Source organism: Hypanus sabinus, chromosome 9 (genome assembly GCF_030144855.1).
Source record: "Hypanus sabinus isolate sHypSab1 chromosome 9, sHypSab1.hap1, whole genome shotgun sequence".
NCBI classification, from domain to species: Eukaryota; Metazoa; Chordata; class Chondrichthyes; order Myliobatiformes; family Dasyatidae; genus Hypanus; species Hypanus sabinus.
The window spans coordinates 155,240,558-155,260,219 of record NC_082714.1 but is presented as its reverse complement, the minus strand read 5'-3'; the positions used below and the strand labels follow the sequence as shown (position 1 = coordinate 155,260,219).

The following is a 19,662-nucleotide window of genomic DNA, read 5'->3' as shown; positions in this document are numbered from 1 at the left end:
AAGAATAAGTAATAAATGAAATAATAATAATACAGCATACATATTGAATAGATTTTTAAAATGTGCAAAAAACCCCCCAGAAATACTGCATATTAAAAAAAAGTGAGGCAGTGTCCAAGGGTTCGATGTCCATTTAGGAATCGGATGGCAGAGGGGAAGAAACTTTTCCTGAATCGCTGAATGTGTGCCTTCAGACTTCTGCACCTCTTACCTGATAGTAACAGTGCGTGCAGGAAGTCCTTAATAATGGACGCTGCCTTTCTGAGACACCGCTCCCCGAAGCTGCCCCGAGCACTCCGCAGGTTAGTGCCCAAGATGGAGCTGACCAGGTTTACAACCCTCTGCAGCCTCCCCTGGCCCTGCTGAATTCCACTCAGCTTCAAAGTACGTTTATTATCTAAGTATGCATACATTATACAATCTTGAGATTCGTCTCCTAACAGGCAGCCACAAAACAAAAAATTCCAAAGCAGCCCATGAAAAATGAGACCATCAAGCACCCAATGTGCTGAGAAAAAAAGCACATTGCAAGCAAATAGCATTCTGAACTGAATTCCACTCTTAGTTCAGTGCAGAGCGGGGTCCATCCCCTGCTTTGGTCTCCAGCATCCTGACCTTTTCAATCAGGCCTCGAGCTTAAACCATTGCCCAAACATTGGGTTCAGTCACTTCGATAGCCCATTATTGAAATCTTCCCACAACCTATGGACTCAAGGGCTCTTCAAGTTCTCGATATCTATAAAGTATTTATTTATTTTATTTGCACAATTTGCCGTTTTTTGCACACTGGTTGAATACCCAAATTGGTGCATTCTTTCAGTGAATCTATTATCGTTATTATTCTATTATGGATTTATTGAGTATGCCCAAAAGAAAATGAATCTCGGGGTTGTATATGGTGACATATGTACTTTGATACTAAATTTATTTTGAATTTTGGTGCAAACAATGCATTTTCACTCTATGTTTCAATGAACCTGTGACAAATAATCATTAAATATTTCCAAACTCAATACTGAATTCTACACCTTCCGGTAACTTGATTTCTTGTCTACAACGGCCACTCACATAAGATATTAACTCACCTTGCTTTTCCCCCTTTCTTATTTTAGCTCTGGGATTGGGGGATGATCTCAGCCTGACCTCCCAGGCTGGTCCTCCTGCTCTGCATTTTGCAGCTCCTACAGGGGTGGCAAACCTATGGCACACCTGACCAAGATGGCATGGGCAAAAACTTTGCTGTAATGTGGCATGCAGTGTTGCCCCTCAATTCTTTATATTACCATTCATAATAAAAAAGATACACGATTAACTTTACTGCCAAATGTAGCAACAAATGATTTTTTTTAACAACCCAAGCAGAGAAATGTTTTCACAGGGAATATCTCACGCCAGCTTGGCACCAGCTAGACGGTTGTGACAGACACATTGTTCGATGATACACTTTGAAATTCTCACAGACCTGGTGTACACATCAGTATTTGGATAGTAAACAGTTACAACAACAAAACTATTTGAAATGATAGCAATATTAATAACTTTTGAACAGGTTTTCTAAAATGCTTTATTTCAGTCCGTTATAGTTTTATTAATAGCAAAATAATTCATACACATAATAAGCAACAAGACTCATACTTTTTCCTTAAAAAGTTCATAATTTTTGTTACTAATTCATTAATCAATTATAATCTCTGCCCAAAATTACCATGGCTTGCAAGAAAGTTGTTTTTAGAAGATTACCACCAATTTGGGCACACGCTCTCGAAAACATTCATCACCCCTGCTCAACATTTTTTTCTGTGTTCCCATTCTCTAATTGTTTCTGTTTACTCACTGAGCAGACAACTCTGTTTACAACTTATCCCCATGTCAGTTCGACTTTCACCCTATCAGACATCCCACTCTCACTTCCACTCCATCAAGACATTTTTGAAGATTGTCTTCATCCCAGTTCTGATGAAACGTCTTTGAACATAGAACATTACGCACGGTGCAGGTCCTCCAGCCCACGATGTTCTGCCAGCCCTTTAACCAACTCTAAGATGAATTTACCCCTTCCCTCGTCATTTTTCTATCATCCATGTGTCTATCTAAGAGTTTCTTAGATGCTAATGAATTTGCCCCTACAGCTACTCCTGGCAGGGCATTTCACACATTCACCACTCTCTGTGTAAAATGCTTTCCCCAATCACCTTAAAATTTTGCCCATTCATGTTACCCATTTTGCCCTGGAAAAAAGTTTCTGGTCATCCACTTGTTCTATGCCTCTTATCATCTTGTACCCCTCCATCTCAAGTCATCTCTCATCCTCCTTTGCTTTAGAGAGAAAAGCCTTAGCTCACTTGACCTATCCTCGAACGACCCGGAATGTTAACTACTTCTCTTCCCACAGAAGCCACCTGTCCTGCTGAGAATTTCAAGAAGTTTTTTTGTCTGTTTTTGTTTTATCAAATCTGCAGTGGCATTCCTCTCCAGTTAACATATTGTTTCTGAAATGTGTTGCTACGGAGTGCCCAGAAGTGGAAGCTGCAGCAAGGATTACGACAAATGTCCAGGCAAGAATAATTTACAGTGTGTAGCCACCCCAGGCAAGGAAAGTATTTGAAGAGGATTGCACAGTGCGGGACTGGAAACATTTGACATATCAAGGATGCAAACAGAGAATTCTAAAGTGACACTCACTGTTAGTTGTTTTACTAATTCTAAGTACTACTAACCTTCAATGTGGAGACTCTATTGGTTAATACCTGTATTATCATAGCATGATTGGTGATTGATTACGTAAACATGCACCAAGTTTCCAATTGGTCAATATCAGTACCCATTAATCAATTCTGTATAAAATGGAATTTCTCTGTTCGGATTTCGGAACAATTTGGTGACGGGCCGGGCTATTCTCCTTGTGCACAAGTAAAGAAAGTGTGACTGAGAAATCAGTGTGAGTTTAAGATTCCAGCTACTCGGTGAAAACATATACATGGTCTACATTAGGCTTTGTATTGATGCAAACGTTCTCCCCTTCCTGTTCCAAGACCAGATTGAAGGACATTTATTCCCTGGAGCGTAGAAGATTGAGGGGAGATTTGGGTGAAAGGTGAAATATTTCCGAGGAACCTGACGGGGAATTTCTTCGCTCAGTAGGAGGTGTGAGTGTGGAAAGAGCTACCAGCAGAAGTAGCAGTTGCAGGTTCAATTGCAACAGTTAAGAGAGTTTGAATAGGTACAGTCCTGTGCAAAAGCCTTAGGTGTGTGTATATATATATACATACATACATATACATACAGCTAGGGTGCCCAAGACTGTTACACAGTACTGTAGTAATTTTATGTATAGCTGCCGCTAAAACCAATTCATGACATTTATGAGTGATGATAAACCTGATGTTGATATGGGTTGCTGTTGTGGACTGACAGTGGGAAGAGGGCAACGAGAGGGGAATCATGATTGAGAAAAAGGGAAGGGAGAGGGGAGGGAGCAGGGAGCACCAGAAAGACATTCTCTAATGATCAGTAAACCAATTGTTTGGAATCAAATGACCTTGCCTGGTGTCTCAGGGTTGGGTCTGTCTGTACCCTTGCCACCTCTGCCACCTGTCCCACACCTCTCCCATGGTGCTCCACCCTGGCCATTCCCAACATCCTTTACTCCCACCAGATTTACAAGCTCGCCTTGCACTCCATATTGACAAATACAGTACTGTGCAAAAGCCTTAGGCACCCTAGCTATATATCTGTGCCCAAGACTTCCGCAGAGTACTGCACAGTAATTATGAGGGGTATAGATAGGGTAAACACAAACAAGCTTTTTCCACTGAGTTTGCAGAAGTGGTAGAAGCAGGTTTGATTGCAACATTTAAGAGCTGTTTGTATACAGGAAGGGAATACAGAGTTATGGTCCAGGTGCTGATAGATGGGACGAGGCAGAGTACAGTCTGGCACAGACTGGACTGGCCGAACAGCCTGTACCTGTGCGTAGTGCTCTATGAAATCATTCATTAACCACATTGAGGGCTAGTTTGATCCAATGTTAGAAGAAAATTAGAACAGAAGGCAAAGTCCTTCACGCCCAGTGACTGGTTATTATTGGACTACAGGCAAAACAAAGCAATTTGCATAACAACAGGTTTCTATTTTAATAAATGAATTAAATGAACTCCAGCTGCAAATGCACACGAACATCTGGATCCAGCAGCCATTTACAAAAGTGTAAGCCGCGGCTCATTGTATTTCATATCAGTTCTTTAGTACATCTCTAGGTCTTTAAGGACGGCACTTTATCACAACAAACCTACACACAGACACTACAAGCTTACACAACGTGTTTTTGTACTGGTGTTTTTTCTTTCTACAACTTTTTAATATATATATATATATATTTTAAAGATGGTGCTCCAGCCTCAGAGAACAGAAAAAGTAAAGAAGGGCAAGAGTTAGACACAAACTCAGGTCACTCAGAGGGTGGGTCTGGGTCAACGCCCACGGTGCTTCCTAATTCCACACCAAATGGCAGAAAGGATTTTTAAAAAAAACTCAAGCTCACTATCCTTCTACCACTGAAAGCAAGGGAGAAGCGAAGTTAGCAGTTAAAGGGGCATTTGCATCCTGGGTTTGGGAATACGGAGTTGAGTAGAGGCTCTCTGGGGAAAAACTTAACAGTCTAAATGTGTACTCCTCATCCCCACTGCTAACCACTCTTCCTCATTTTCAATCCAGTCGTGCCTTTGGGTGGATAATGGCCTCCCTAACAAAAGACCTAATCATATACTGTGAAGATCTTTGAGATTGGTTTGCAGAGAAGCTTGTTGGAGAGGTCACCTTGAATCCTCAAGTGTATCAATGACTAAGCCAGTTTTCTCGGGCGTTTTATGCCAGCAATGTCAAGGTCAAACTGACAATGAGAACCACGGGCAGCTGGCATGGGGGCTAAAATGGCAGAAATAGGCCACTCAGTTATTTTAGCAGCACAGTAGGATCTTTAGGCATAACAGGAGTATTCACGCCAATGGGCTTAAACATTTAAGTCAAAAGGATCCGGTATCTCCTCACAAGTCTCCACATGCTGGGGACTGCAGTGCAACATCAAGCTTAAACCTAGCTCCATACCCAAATGCCCAGCCTTTGGCGAGAGAGAGTTCAATGCAACTGAAACGTCTAGCAAAGGATTATGATAAAACTTTGTGCAGAATTTAAAACATTGATGCTTCCCCATTACATAGCATCACAAAGTGGAGTGAGGAAGTTCTAGCACAGCCCCTTTTATATCCAGAGAGGAAGAAACAAGACATCCTGACTAGCATGTAAACTTCTGGAACGTAACACTACTCGGGCGAGAAACAAAAACAGAACATCAACCACAGGGTAAGAACCAGAGTGCCAGCATGCACGAACGAGACAATTCAACTTGCTCTCCATTGTTGAATTTCTGCACTTTTGAGGCCGCAGCTCAGCCATGTTGAGAGGAATTTCTTAAATCCAAGGAAGGAATAAAAGAATAAATAAAGGAACAAGTTGGTGTTTTAACAGGAGACTTCCATGGTCTGAGACCTGCCGTGCTCTATTTCACTGTTGCCGATAGCATCGCCCTGGGTGGCAGTGGGAGACTGGTTGCGGGCGACGTCTCCGGATCCCACGCTTGAGGTCGAGGTGGTGCGAGCCCGGGTTAGCCTGGTCATGCTGACAGCTGGCACTGGAGATGAGGGAAGAGGACACACACACGGACACACAAACAAAAGATAATTAAAAAGCAAATCACAGACATTACTGAAACTACTTCTGCTTACAAGCTTGCTGAGGCCAGTTTCCTGGGGAGAACTTACGTGGGGTGCAGGGAGAATCAGTTTTCTAAAACTGATTCTATTAGTGGCCCAGATATGATTTTGTCAAGTTACTTCTTTGTTCTAAAGCTGAAGTACTTCATTAAATTGGAAACTGCATTCTCTTGCCATCTCTGTATCTGATTGAGCTTTCCTCTACAGAACTGCTACACGGAAAATAACTCAGTGGCTGTTCAATCAGACATCAAGAATGTTAAACTAATATACCATTTTCTTCTCCACAACCACTCACTGTAAGTTGACCAAAGAAGACAATCTATTTGCATATCTGCTCAGAATGGAAATTGCTCCTTTTCTAAAGCTGGCAGCCTTTCTTCCTTTGGCTCACTTGACATCCCCTCCCTTCCACCCATTCCTAGAAAAGCTAATGAAACCTCCTTATAAACCAGCATTAATTTTTTTTTAAATCCATCCCTCATGTCCCCATGGTGTGCGCCTTTTTGAATCATCTTCATATCTTCAATAGGAAATTGGAATCCCATCTGACTTTTGCCTTCAGTTTAGATTATTTGTGGTCTCCACCTCAGCAGAGACTTGCTCACATGCACACACCCTGGAGATCGAAGTGTTGGGATTGAACACTACAGCACAGTACAGTCCCTTCAGCCCATGGTGCTGTGCCAAGCTTTTAAACTACTCCAGGATCAATCTAACCCTTCCTTCCTACATTGCCCTCTGTTTTCCTATCATCCACGTATAGGTATCATATCTTCAAAGAATTCAATAGTTTCATGAGACATGACCTAACCTTCTCAACGCCATACTGACCATCTCCAATCAGATTATCTTCTCCATAGTGATATGACAGCATCTCCTTTTTTTTTAATGGATACAGTCTGACTGTTAGGGTGCATTCCAGAGTTATGGCATATAGCAAATATGAACTTCACCAGCAACCAGTCTTCAGACATGAATGTGGATTGAAGATTGAAGTTAAAATGCAGCCCTGAACGATAGTTTTCCTGGAGTTAATTGAAAATCAGACAATGCTGATTAACATTCAAATTCTACATCTCTCAGGGTGTGAAGGAGGAGGTGTGAGAACTATATGTAATTCAGAGGAAGCATTGTAGATACATCGTAACTACAGAATAGTCTATACCTTTGATCTTTAGCATATAAAAATGTCATGTAATATTGGGTCAGGAGGCCTCTTCCTCCAAGAGTGTCTCACTTTGTTGAATAAAACACTTCTGTATTCACTAGCTTCAGTGTCTCTCCAGTGACTTTGTTCATGTCCCAACACTGACCATGTGTGTCAGATTTTGCTATCCAATAGGGTGCACCCTGTTGAGCTACCATTCTACCTTCAGTTTCAGAAGTTCTTTGGGGAGCCTTCGGACAGGCTTTATCATGTCTGGTATGGGGAGGGGGCTTCTGCAAAGCTACAGAAAGTTGTAAAATTAATCAGCTCCATCTTGGGTACAGGCCTCTGTAGTGTCCAAGACATCTTGAAGGATGGTGCCTCAGAAAGGCAGAGTCCGTCATTAAAGATCCCCATCTCCCAGGACGTGCTCTTTTCTCATTGTTACATCAGGAAGGAGGTACAGAAGCCTGAAGGCACACACTCAGCGATTCAGGAACAACGTCTTCCCCTCCACTGTACAATTCCCAAGTGGACATTGAACCCATGAACACTACCTCAATTTTTAAATATATTATTTGTTTTTGCACTGTTTTCAATTTAACTATTTAACATACATATATGTATTTAATGTAATTCATTTACTTTTCTTTCAATATTATCATATATTGCATTGTACTGTAGCCACTAAGTTAAGAAATTTCACAACATATAACAAAGATATTAAAGCCGATTCTGATTTTTTTCCAATCCCTCCTTTGCCATTTGTACTTCCTACTTTGTAATCTCCTCTATTGCCCAAAATTCCTCATCTCTCAGTTTAGCTACACCCCCCCATTTTCAACAATGTAGATGCCCAATTAGATCTCAATTCCAAAAGATGCTCACCACTTCCATCACTTTTCATTTGACCAACTGTTCGGTCACCCATCTCTGAAGCTTGCAGGAACACTATTGTTTCTAAGGCACTATATAAATGTAACTTAAATTTCTATTGCAAGAAGGATTTCACTGACGAAGCAATTCTAAGACAACAGCTTACCTGTCCATTCTCTTTACAGGCATAAAGCCAGAAGTTCGCTATCTTTTGTTTTTACTTTTAATCCAAAGTTACTTTGGTTTGAGAGTACGGGTAAAGATAAATTTCTCCCCTTCCAGATGAGGCTGTTCCCATTAACAAGGAAGGTGCTGTGGTATTACTTCCCTGCATCTGAGCAAGGTTTCTCCAGGAACCTTCCATGAGTAAGCTTGCAAGCTCTGAGCAGAATCAGTGAAACAGCCTGGTTCAGCACATTCTGTGGGGAAATCACCCCCCCCCCCCACCAATATCACAGGACACTGCCTGCAGCTTCCTTCCACAGCTCTGGAGGGCACCTGTCCCCCACGATGCACTGCATCAACCACGCACGTCAACCTTGTGATGAAACTCAGGGTTAGACAACAGACCATATTTTACCTCAGGCTTGGCAACAAGAGGCACAAAAATCCAAAGCCTCAGTGTACTTCTCTAAACACAGGTTGGACTGAATTTTAAATATTGCTCCTGATTCCTAGGACTGCATCGCAAGTCAGTCATCCCCTCTCCCCTCTATATTTAGTAACATTTTCCCAAGTGTTCCTATAGGATTTCTCTTTTTCTACTTGTTTGCAAGACCAGAGAAGGCACCCAACAGCCTCGGTCAACTTCGTCCTTACACTGGTGGATGTGCGCCTATCAGCTGCCTCCACTTTGTTACCAGGGCAGCCATTTTGTCTTCACCAATTCAGTCAACTTGAAAGGCACTCGGCAGGAAGGAACCTGGAGTCTGCTCAATAGTTTCACCTTCACAGTTTCCCTCGATTAACTCATCTGAAGCTGAAACCCTCAAACGGAATGCTCACAGGATGGACTCCACCCAAGATCAATCCAGGCAGCCACACACCCTTGGCCTTTTCCCATTGTCTTGCAAACTCTTTTCTTTAAACAGGTTTTAAGTGCAACAGTACAAGCTGTGGCCACTATTTTCCTGGCATATCTAACCCAGAATCTAATGGCACTGCACAAAAAAAAAGTGTTTCTTGTATTACTTTTGAGCATTTTCCAAACAGCTTAGTTCGGCTTCCACCAGGTAGGAAGTTTCTTCCTACCCATTTTGTCCTTACCCTTCATGACATTAAATACCAATCAGATCTCTTCACCTCATCTCTCCAAAGGGAAACAATTCTAAATTCTCTGGGGAGTCCACCTAACCCAAGTCACTAATCTTAGAACATAGAACAGTACAGCCTCTTCAGCTGACAAATTTGTGCCAACATTTTAACCTACTCTAAGATCAGTTTAACCCTTCCCTCAGATAGCATCCTTTTTTTCATCCATGTGCCTGGGATTTTTTGCTGTAAAACCTCTTCTGCACCCTCTCAAAAGCCTCCACCTCCATCCTGATGAGGTGGGGCCCAGCGCCGGACACAGTGGGCGAGCCAGTGTTTTACGGAAGCTCCTTGCTCTTGAACTCAATCTTCTGGATGTTTCAGAGTTTTGCACCAAGGACCTAACTATGAAAAGTGTGTCTACTTCTGCCTTATTAATTAGAGCATGTAAATAAATTTCTACAGAAGCAAGCGATCAGTAATATGACTCTGTGTACTTAACAGTATGCTGGTGAACTCCTCCAAATCTTCCAGTGATTTGGCCACCTGAAGCACTGATTCCTTTAATTGTAAACCAGAGGTTCTAACAAAGAACTCTGCCCGATTCCAATTTAGGCGCTTTCTGGGCAGTTTTTTTTACCTCAAATCCCATCAAACCTGCAGCCCTGCACATGAGATAACCAAGAAAACATCCGAAAAATATGATCTGGTTGACGTGGAAGCCTCAAATCATTCCGTGTTCCAGGTCCACCTTGTAATGGGTGGGTGGGGGGGGGGGTTGGTTTTGGCAGGGGGAAAAAGAAGGCCTGCAGCCTACTTGACACAAATGCATGATCATATGCACACACAAAAACTGGGAAGCAAGGTACAATGCTGACCACGGCACAAAGGGGACGAGCCATGCATGAGAGAAGAGACCACACACAAACAAAGCAATGGAATGGAATGGTATTCGGATACGTCAGCTTGGTCGGGAGCTCCAACGAACTGGAGTTTCTGATTTCAGTGGAGGTGGTGTGTTTGTGTCACGCAATCATTTCACTTCCATAATCACAAGCCCACATTATCCATAATAAAATTGCTCTAAAATGTTACTTTCTGGCTGATATCAGCAACTGGCATGGGAAAAAGCAAATTAGGAACTGATTTAGCCTCTTGGGTCTGTTTTCTGCTTATTGCTTACCTGAACCCCTCATATCGCTTCTATTCCTTCTTATTATTTACTATTATTTTACTAATTATTATTTGTCTTTTGTGTCTGCAGTCTGCCTTCTTTTGCACATTGATTGTCAGTCTTTGTGTGTAGTTTTTCATTGATTCTATTGTATTTCTTTGTATTTACTGTGAATGCCCTCAAGAAAATGAAACTCAGGGTAGTATATGGAGATATATCCCTACTTTGATAATAAATTTACTACGAACTTTGCTACAACCCCACTCTTCATTTCCCTTAATACCCAGAGTTGATAAACATCTCAGGATTTGCTATCCTGGGTCAGCAAGGTATTAGAACGATTAGCACAATGCTTTACAGCTATTAAGATAGGTGTTCAATTCCCGCTGCTGACTGTAAGGAGTTTGCACGTTCTACGCATGACCGCTCCAGTTTCCACCCACATTCCAAAGCAGTACAGGTTAGGGTTTGTGAGCTGTGGACATGACTTGTTGCCGGAGGAAGCGTGGCACCGGCAAAATCCTGGCTGATTCAAACAACAGATTTCACTCTGTTTCGATGCACACTCGATAAGTAGAGCTAATCTCTCTGTAAGTGAAGTTTATCCAAGCCCTGGTAACACCAGGTCAACACCATTTAAATATGGCCAGAAAACAAGCATCCAAATATCACAAAGTGAAAAAGGAAACTTGCTGAGAGAAGTTTTCTCCCCCAACAGGGCTGAAATCTTGTAATTACTACCCAACCATCATCAGGCAGGAAGTAAAGGAGCCTTAGGTCCCACGTCACCAAGTTTAGGCCTCTGAACCAGAGTGGATAACTTCACTCACTTCAATGCTGAACTGGCTCGAGAAACTACTGACTCACTCCTAAGAACTCTACAACTCTTGTTCTGTTATTTATTTTTTATTGGTATAGTTTGTCTTCTTTTGCACATTGGTTGTTTGTCCATAACACCATATGATATAGGAGCAAAAGTAAGCCATTTGGCCCATTGAGTCTGCTCCACCATTCAATCATGGGCTGATCCAATTCTTCCAGACATCCCCACTCCCCTGCCTTCACCCCATACTCTTTGATGCCCTGTCTAATCCCTATCTATCTCTGCCTTAAATACACCCAATGACTTGGTCTCCACAGCCACTCATGGCAAAAAAATCCACAGATTTACCACTCTCTGACTAAAGTAATTTCTCCAGATCTCTGTTCTAAATGAATGTCTTTCAATCCTAAAGTTGTGCCCTCTTGTCCTAGACTCCCTTACCATGGGAAATAACTTTGCCATATCTTATCTGTCCAGGCCTTTTAACATTCAGAATGTTTCTATGAGATCCCCCCTCATTCTGCTGAACTCCAGGGAACACAGCCCAAGAGCTGCCAGACGTTCCTCATACGGTAACCCTTTCATTCCTGGAATCATTCTCGTGAATCTTCTCTGTCATTCTTTATATGTTGTTCTTCATAAATTCTAAATGATTAGGAAAGGATTAGCTTTATTTGTCACATGTACATCGAAACTTTGAAGTAGTGGAATGCGTCATGACCAACAGCGCGGTCGCTGTGTTGGGGCAGCCTGCGAGTGTCGGCATCCTTCTGGTGCCAAAATAGCATGTCCACAACTTACGAACCCTAACCCGTACGTCTGTGGAGCACGGTAGGAAATCGGAGCACCCAGAGGAAACCCACGAGGTCATGGGGAGAATTGTGCTTCAAACAGCCTCTGACAACCATGTTCAGTTCCTGGCCTCCACATGGGTCCCAGCTACCAAGCCCGGCAGAGCAGTTTCTACTGACAAAGGAAAGTTACTGGCGCCTTAAAACCAGTCGCTTCAGGCAGACGGGGCCTGTCAGCCGTGGTTGGCATCTCATCTAGGAGAAGGAAAACTCTGATCTCAAACCTCCGCTGCCTTGCAGCTACACCCACTCAGGAGTAAACCCCTGAGGGAGAAATACAGAGCTGGAGTCCCTAAGGCAGTCCTACGTTGAGCTCAACGCTGTCTGGTGACTGCTGGTGCCAAACTGTATTAGTCCCTGCCATTCCTTTGGATTCATCAGCTACGTGGAGAAGGAGAGCTTGCTACATAGGCAGTAACTTGCTCTCCATATTGTACTGATCTGGCTTGCTAGACAGTTAGGACAACATCCATTGTCAACCCTGACCTACTGAGGCCTACTACACAACTGTCTATTCTACTTTCCTTCAACTGCATTTCTTGATTTTCCTGTAAATGGCTGCAAGAAAATTAATTTCAAGGTAGCATATGGTGACATCACTGCACTTTAATAATAAATTCATCTTGACCTTGACATAAATGCATTGCAATAAGCAAAAAAAAATCTACAAAGCCTCTTTCACTTAATTAAATTGTCAAGTCTCAATCTTTTAAAGTCAATAGCTTTATTTAAACAAATCTTTACTCGACAGTTAGAAATCAGCCAGATAGAAGTAGGAACTCAGTGCCAAAAGATATTGAATTAAGAAATGATTGAATGAGGAAACGAGCACTGCATAAACTTATCAAATTGTGCTCGAGTTGAATTGTCAGCGGTTTAGCTCGAGGACTCACAAGACAAAGCCATGAATGGGCAGTAAGCAGGAGGGAAGGAGGGAAATGCTGAAGCATGATGGAACATAATGCACGAAGAGCTACCTGTTTCACCGTGCAGGTGATTGAGCTGGACGTACGGGACTGTAAAGCAGGCGGGACGGGAGTGGGACACACAGGAAAAGAACCAGGTTAATACTGATCATATAAAGCATGTCACACACAGTAGGTCAGAGCAGACAGCTGGGAGTATGCTGCAATGGCTACAACACACAGAGGTGGTGGGGCAAGAAGAATATCAGAACAATGCACTTACACTCTCAGAACCTCAGTGTACAAACCATTCCCCAGCATAGACCACCTGCACTCCCAGCATGGGCAGTGTTCCACTTTGCCCCATTCCCACGTGATACTGGCAGCTATTGTGGGGGCAGCTTCTCATTGAAAACTATCAAATGGTGAACGGCATAGATAGAGAGGATATGGGGGAGACTAGAATCAGAGGGCACAGCCTCAGAGTAGAAGGATTTCCTTCTTATAGAACAGAGATGAGGACAGATTTCTTTAGCCAGGAGAGATAAATCTGTGGAATTCATTACCTTGGTTGTACAACCAAGTCATTGGGAATATTTATTTATTGAGTTACAATGGGTCTTCTGACCCTTCGAGCTGTGTTGCCCAGCAACCCTTGATTTAATCTTAGCCTACTCATGGGAAAATTTGCAATGACCAATTAAGCTACCAACCGGTAGATCTTTAGACTGTGGGAGGAAACTGGAACACTCAGAGGAAACCCAGAGTCCTGGGGAAAAGGCACAAACTACTTACAGACAGCAGTGGGAATTAAACCCAGGTCGCTGGCACTGTAAACAATTGTGCCAACTACTATTCTACCCCAGCGATCTGTTTTCACTTTGACGCGAAAGAATCTTTTTCTGTCGATCAGTGTCAAAAAAAGCCAAGTTAAATCCACTGTGATTCAATGTTACAAAACAATGATACATGAAAATATCTGGGGGGGGGTTGGGTTTGAATACTTTTACGGGCACTGTATGTCTTATGGTTTTATCTTGGGAATAGCAGGTACTTGCCGTCACAGATTCATAAATTGTAACACAGTGAGCGAGGGATACAGAATGAGTGACAGGAGCTCAGACCAATAACTAAATTACATTGCTCCACACATAACAGGAAGGGGACCTTGAGGTTTAAACCTGGTTATGACCGTCTAGTCTTTGTGCACACATATTCCCTTGGAGAGGGAGTAAAGCAGGGGTTTTTATGCCATGGACCTTTACACTAACCGAAGGGTAGGTGAACAAAATAGCCCAGAGTGTAATACAAATTAACACAACTGTAGTCAACTCTTCATTAAAATCTGCAGCCAACATCAGTACACTGAAATTAGATGGAACATATGCACATCAGTTAAACTTCCCTTAAGGCGAACTTTAGCCAAAGTGTGCGTTACCGCGGGCTGAAAAGTTGAAGTACCACCAGCGGGAGATGCAATTACATCAAATTATTTTTGAGATGTTGCAACGTGAGGAAGAAAATGCAAGTGCTGCTTTTATTGACTGTGCTTCAGTTTAAAGATTCCTGTAAGCTTGCTATCAGTTTATTACAGTTCAGAATTGACTTCATTACAATCAATTTCTGCCCTGGCAGTGACATTTATTTAATGCCACATGCCACAATACTTCTTGATAGCAGACTTCAGAATATAGAAGGCAAAGAAAATAGACGTGCATAAATTACTTGTTTTATAAGCTACTCTCTCCCTTTTCCTAGCCTCAACCTTGGTTTCAAAAACATAAGCCATGCCAAGTTCAATAACATAAAAGCTACAATTCTGCATTGGTCACGCATTAAGGAATGCATCCATTTGAAATGCAGTCTTTCAAAGTAATAGAAAAGTACAGCTCAGAAACAGGCCTTTTCAGCCCATCTAATCAATGCTGAAACCATTTAAACTGCCTACTCACATCAACCTGCACAGGGACCATAGCCCTCCATACCCCCTCAAATCCATATGCCAAGAGGGAGGAGAATATTACCGGAAGCTGGAGAAATCATAGTTCACACTGTTCATGTACCAATCCAAACTTCACTTAAATGTTAAAATTGAGCTTGCATGCACCACTTGAGCTGGTAGCTCGTTCCACAATCTCACGACCTTCTGAGTGAAGACGTTTCCCCTCAAGTTCCCCTTAAACATTTTGATCTTTCACCCTTAGCCCACTACCTCTGTTCCCACCCAAAATCAGTGGGAAAAGCCTGCTGGCTTTTTTTTTCCCCCGTCCCTTTTTTTTCTCTCTCTCTGCCTGCTCTCCATCTCCCTCTGGTGCTCCCCTCCCCCTTTCTTTCTCCCGAGGCCTCCCGTCCCGTGATCCTTTCCCTTCTCCAGCTCTGTATCCCTTTTGCCAATCACCTTTCTGGCTCTCAGCTTCACCCCATCCTCTCCTGTCTTCTCCTATCATTTCGCATTTTCCCCTCCCCCTCCCACTTTCAAATCTCTTACTATCTTTCTTTTCAGTTAGTCCTGACGAACGGTCTCGGCCCGAAACGTCGACTGTACTTCTTCCTATAGATGCTGCCTGGCCTGCTGTGTTCCACCAGCAGTTTGTGTGTGTTGCTGGCATTTACCTGATCTACACCCCTCATAATTTTGTATACCTCTATCAGATCTCCCCCCTCAATCTTCTACGTGCTAAGAAATACAGTCCTAACTTATTCAATCTTTCCTTATAACTCAGGTCCTCCAGACCCGGCAACATCCTTACAGGAGAAAATCTGCAGATGCTGGAAATCCAAGCAACACACGCACAAGATGCTGGAGGAACTCAGCAGACCAGGCAGCATCTGTGGAAAAAAAATACAGTCGAAATTTTGGGCCTGCTGAGCTCCTCCAGCATTGTGTGTGTGATGCCAGCAGCATCCCTGGGAACTTTGCCCATCCCCATAGAGATACGGGCACAGAATGGCATTCAAGCACCAATGTGTACACTAATCGCACCCAAACCAGTTTAATCTTCCAAACTCTGACCCTAACCTTTATTTGTCAGATTCTGCCTCTCACCTCCACCCCCCCCGCCCACACACACCTGGGGCAATCTACAACCTGCCAACCCACAGAAATCTTTGGGAGGTGGAGGGATCTGAAAAGCCACACAAGTCTCAGGGAGAGCGTGCAAACTCCACACGGACAGCGCCAGAGGTCAGGATTGAACCTGCGTTTTTAGATCTGTGAGGCAGCAACTCTACTGTTTCTGTGTTAGCTCAGTTGCTCCCATGGTAACTGGCCCTCTCATGATACAACTCAGTAGGCACTGATACCTTCGGAAACTAACCTCCGGTCATAAATACGGATGATGAGTACCGGAGACTATTTACCCCTGCACTGGGATTTATAACCGATCTAATCTTCTTCACCTACGTGTACACACAGCAGCTTGGGCTGCTCTAAAGAAAGCAGGAGAGGGAGCACAGACAGCGAACTCTCTTCTTTTATCTAGTGGAAACCGGTGGAGAGCCAGCACCAGTGGAGCATTGAAGCTCGATTTCAACGTTGAAGAGAAGTTTGGATAGGTACATGGATGGTAGGGTTATGGTCCGGGTGCGGGTCGATTGGAGTAGGCCGTTCAAATGTCTCTGCACGGAATAGATGGGCTGAAGGGCCTTTTTCTCTACTTTTCTATCACTCTGTGACTTACACCAGAATTAAAGTAGAACTGCCTTGCAATCTGATCAACCATTCTAGTCTGATCTCCACAACCCCCCTCTATCTATTACCCCATCACTGCACTGCAAGGATTTTAATCCACTTTTTAATAATGCTGCTTACATTGTAAATATATACCGGTCTTTAGGCACGTTTTATTCCACATCCATACTTCAAACCCTAACTTTATTTTTTATACACATAATTCTTCATTCTTTATAATTGTTGAACATTGTTGCTTTTTTTTTGTTGCATGTGGCACCCTGACACCACAGCAAATTACTTACACATGTATACGTACAGTGACGAATAACATTGATTCTCAACTAGACCATGGGAAATGACACTGGGATGTTTTAATTCTGCAGCTTAACCCTGCATTCAACGGTGCCCCTGTGAGACGCAGTGATACCTTTACATCACATAGGTCCTCCTGCGGTCCAAGGATGCACAGGTTAGCGGGTTGTAAGCCGTCCCTTGTGTGAAGGTGAGTGGTGAAGTCTGGGGGGGGGGGGGGGGAACAAAACGGGATTGGTGCAGAATGGACACTAGATGATGAACATGGATTTGAAGGACTCCCAGAGAGCCAAGGATTTTGTTCAACTCTACAATATGCAGCTTCTTCCCAATTTCAGCTGTGTTCTTACCAAGCAGCACAGTCCAGAGGCGTAGCCCCCGGCAGACTGATGTACTGAGCTCTGACTTGACTCTTTTGTGCCTTTAAGTGGCAGGCAGCCAGGCAGCAAGCTGACTGGAAAACCAGAGGCTGCAGTGGTCTGGGGGCCATGGTGGGGGCAGGGGCTTGGGAAGGGAAGACAAAAGTAGGATTGGGCTCCCTAGGTACAGCAGGGATGGGGTTTCCTGGTGAGAATGGGGTAGAAGTGGAAGACTTTGCAGGTAGGGCTGCTAAGGAGACTGAGATAGACAGATGAAACAGGAGCAGGAGATTTGGGCATTGGATCGGGAAGGAGTGTGGGACTGAGTTTGGTATTGGTTTATTATTGTCACATGCACCAAGAATCAGTGAAAAGCTTGTCTTGCACACTGCTCACACAGATCAATATCATGACACTGTGTGTTGAGGTAGAATAAACCATAACAATACAGAATAACATGTAAAAGCTACCGACAAAGTGCAGTGCAAGTAAATTAAAACGTGCAAGGTCACAACAAGGGAGACTGTGAGGCCAAGGGTCCATCTCATCATTCAAGAATCTGCTAACAGTGGGCTAGAAGCTGGTGGTATGTGCTCTCAGGGTTTCAGAGCGGGCAGTGAGAGGATGGAAAAAAGCAAACCAGTAAAATACATCAGACCAATGCTCAATTACAGATCTAGCATAGATGTCCAAGAATAGAACTTAGCCCCATCTTGTAGAGCACTGTGGGGCCTTTCTAGTCAACGTCAGGTTGGTATGGCAAAGGCTCTTCCCGAAACCACAAGGTGGTGTAGAGAGTTGTCGACACAGCTCAGTACACACTGAGTACACAAATGAGGTACAAATCAACTTCTCATCCCCATACCAACATGTGTGTCCATGGCCTCCTCTACTGTCACAATGAGGCCAAGCTCAGGTTGGAGGAGCAACACCTCATATTCCATCTGGGTAGTCTTCAACTTTATGGTATGACCACCAATTTCTCCAACTTCTGTTAATTTCTCTCCCCTCCCTCCTTCACTCTTATTCCATTCCCCATTCTGGTTGCTTCCCATCGCCTCCCTCTGGTTCCCCTCCTCTTTCCTTTTCTTCCATGGTCCACTGTCCTCTCCAATCGGATTCCTTCTTCTTCAACCCTTTACCTTTTCCACCTATCATCTCCCAGCTTCTCACTTCATCTCCTCTCCCCACCCACCTACCTGGTCTCACCTATCCCCTGCCAGCTTGTACAGCTTCCACTCGCCACACCATCTTTCAATGACTGAACTAGATTATTGCAATCAATCAATCAATCAATAAATAAATAAAAGACTTGTCTGGTTCACTAATGTCCTTCAGGAGGGAAATCTATAATCATAACTAGTCTGGCCTACCTGTGCTTCCAGGGTTGACACTTAAGGAACTTCAGGGTCTCTTGCATTTTGGACATATCAAAAGTTCTGCGTACGCAGAGCCTCCAGCATTGTCAAAGATCCCTCTCACGCTTCCCACAATCTCTTCGCCCTCAGGCACAAGGTACTGCACCATAGGAATCCGAACTATAAGGCTGAGTCGCAGCTTCTTCCGCTAGGCTGCACCCAGCTCATATGTACACTGTGTCTGAATGCCCTGCCCTGTTCCCCCATTCCCCAACTCACAGACACTCTCTCATCCGACACTGGTCACTTTTCATCTTCTAGTGCTGTTGTTTCACATATTTATACCACTGTTTGTTTTATTATACTAGTGCCAACAACATTATACTGTCTCACGTAAACATGCACCTCACACCTTGTGTCAATCTTCAGGCCATGTCACTCAGGGACTTGTGCTGACATTGTTTTATGACCATCTGTGCTATTGTAACTACAGTATACGTGCTGTGTGTGACTGTATGTACTGTGTTTTGCATCTTGCCCCAGAGGAACAACGCTTCATTTAGCTGTATACGTGTGTGGTTGAATGACAATAAACTTGAACTTAAGGAAATTTAAAATACATTTCAGTTGAACAACTGGGAAGGCAAACCCTTGTCAGTGACACACAGATTCCAAAATTTCCTCACACAGACGACTTTAAAGCAGGAAAGATAAACACCTAAAAGGGAAGTTACACACACACACACACACACACACACACAATTAGGTGAATGCAGTCTTGGTCAGTGCTGGAGTTGACACTATGCTTATCCTTTCTCAAACAGTCTGCACACTATGGTTATCAAGAAAAATCATTTACAAAAATTTTCAAAAATGCATTACACGCGCTCTCCAAAACATGCAGCCAGCTACGGGCTCAGTGACAACAGACAGTGACATCAAACATTTCAGAGTGCTCTTCCTTCTACAGCAGAGAACAGCGCTGAGACCATACAGTGTCCAGAGGAGGGAAAAGTCCTTGGGTTTCCACCGAGGAGGCTCTTTTGTATCAGAAATGCAGTGTGTTGCTCTGGATTAGTTACAGGTGAACCACATTTTAAATATTTAAGAGGAGAATTGCTAAATGAACAGATTTCTAATATCTCAAGATGAGGATTTCAAT

At 43.3% G+C, this 19,662-nt stretch overlaps 1 protein-coding gene across 5 annotated transcripts in view; it reads right to left on the bottom strand.

Annotated features, from left to right (window-relative positions):
- Positions 1 to 1,419: 1,419 nt before the first annotated feature.
- The window catches only part of LOC132399930 (protein NDRG3-like), a 122,013-nt gene continuing 103,770 nt past the window's right edge, over positions 1,420 to 19,662 (bottom strand). The window contains exon 17 of one of the 5 annotated variants that reach the window (XM_059980881.1): positions 1,420 to 5,686. In XM_059980881.1, the coding sequence (XP_059836864.1) occupies positions 5,517 to 5,686 (170 nt within the window). In that variant the 3' untranslated portion in view covers positions 1,420 to 5,516. The remainder of the gene's footprint in view (positions 5,687 to 19,662) is intronic. The other 4 variants (XM_059980882.1, XM_059980883.1, XM_059980880.1 and 1 more) reach the window with 4 other exon arrangements.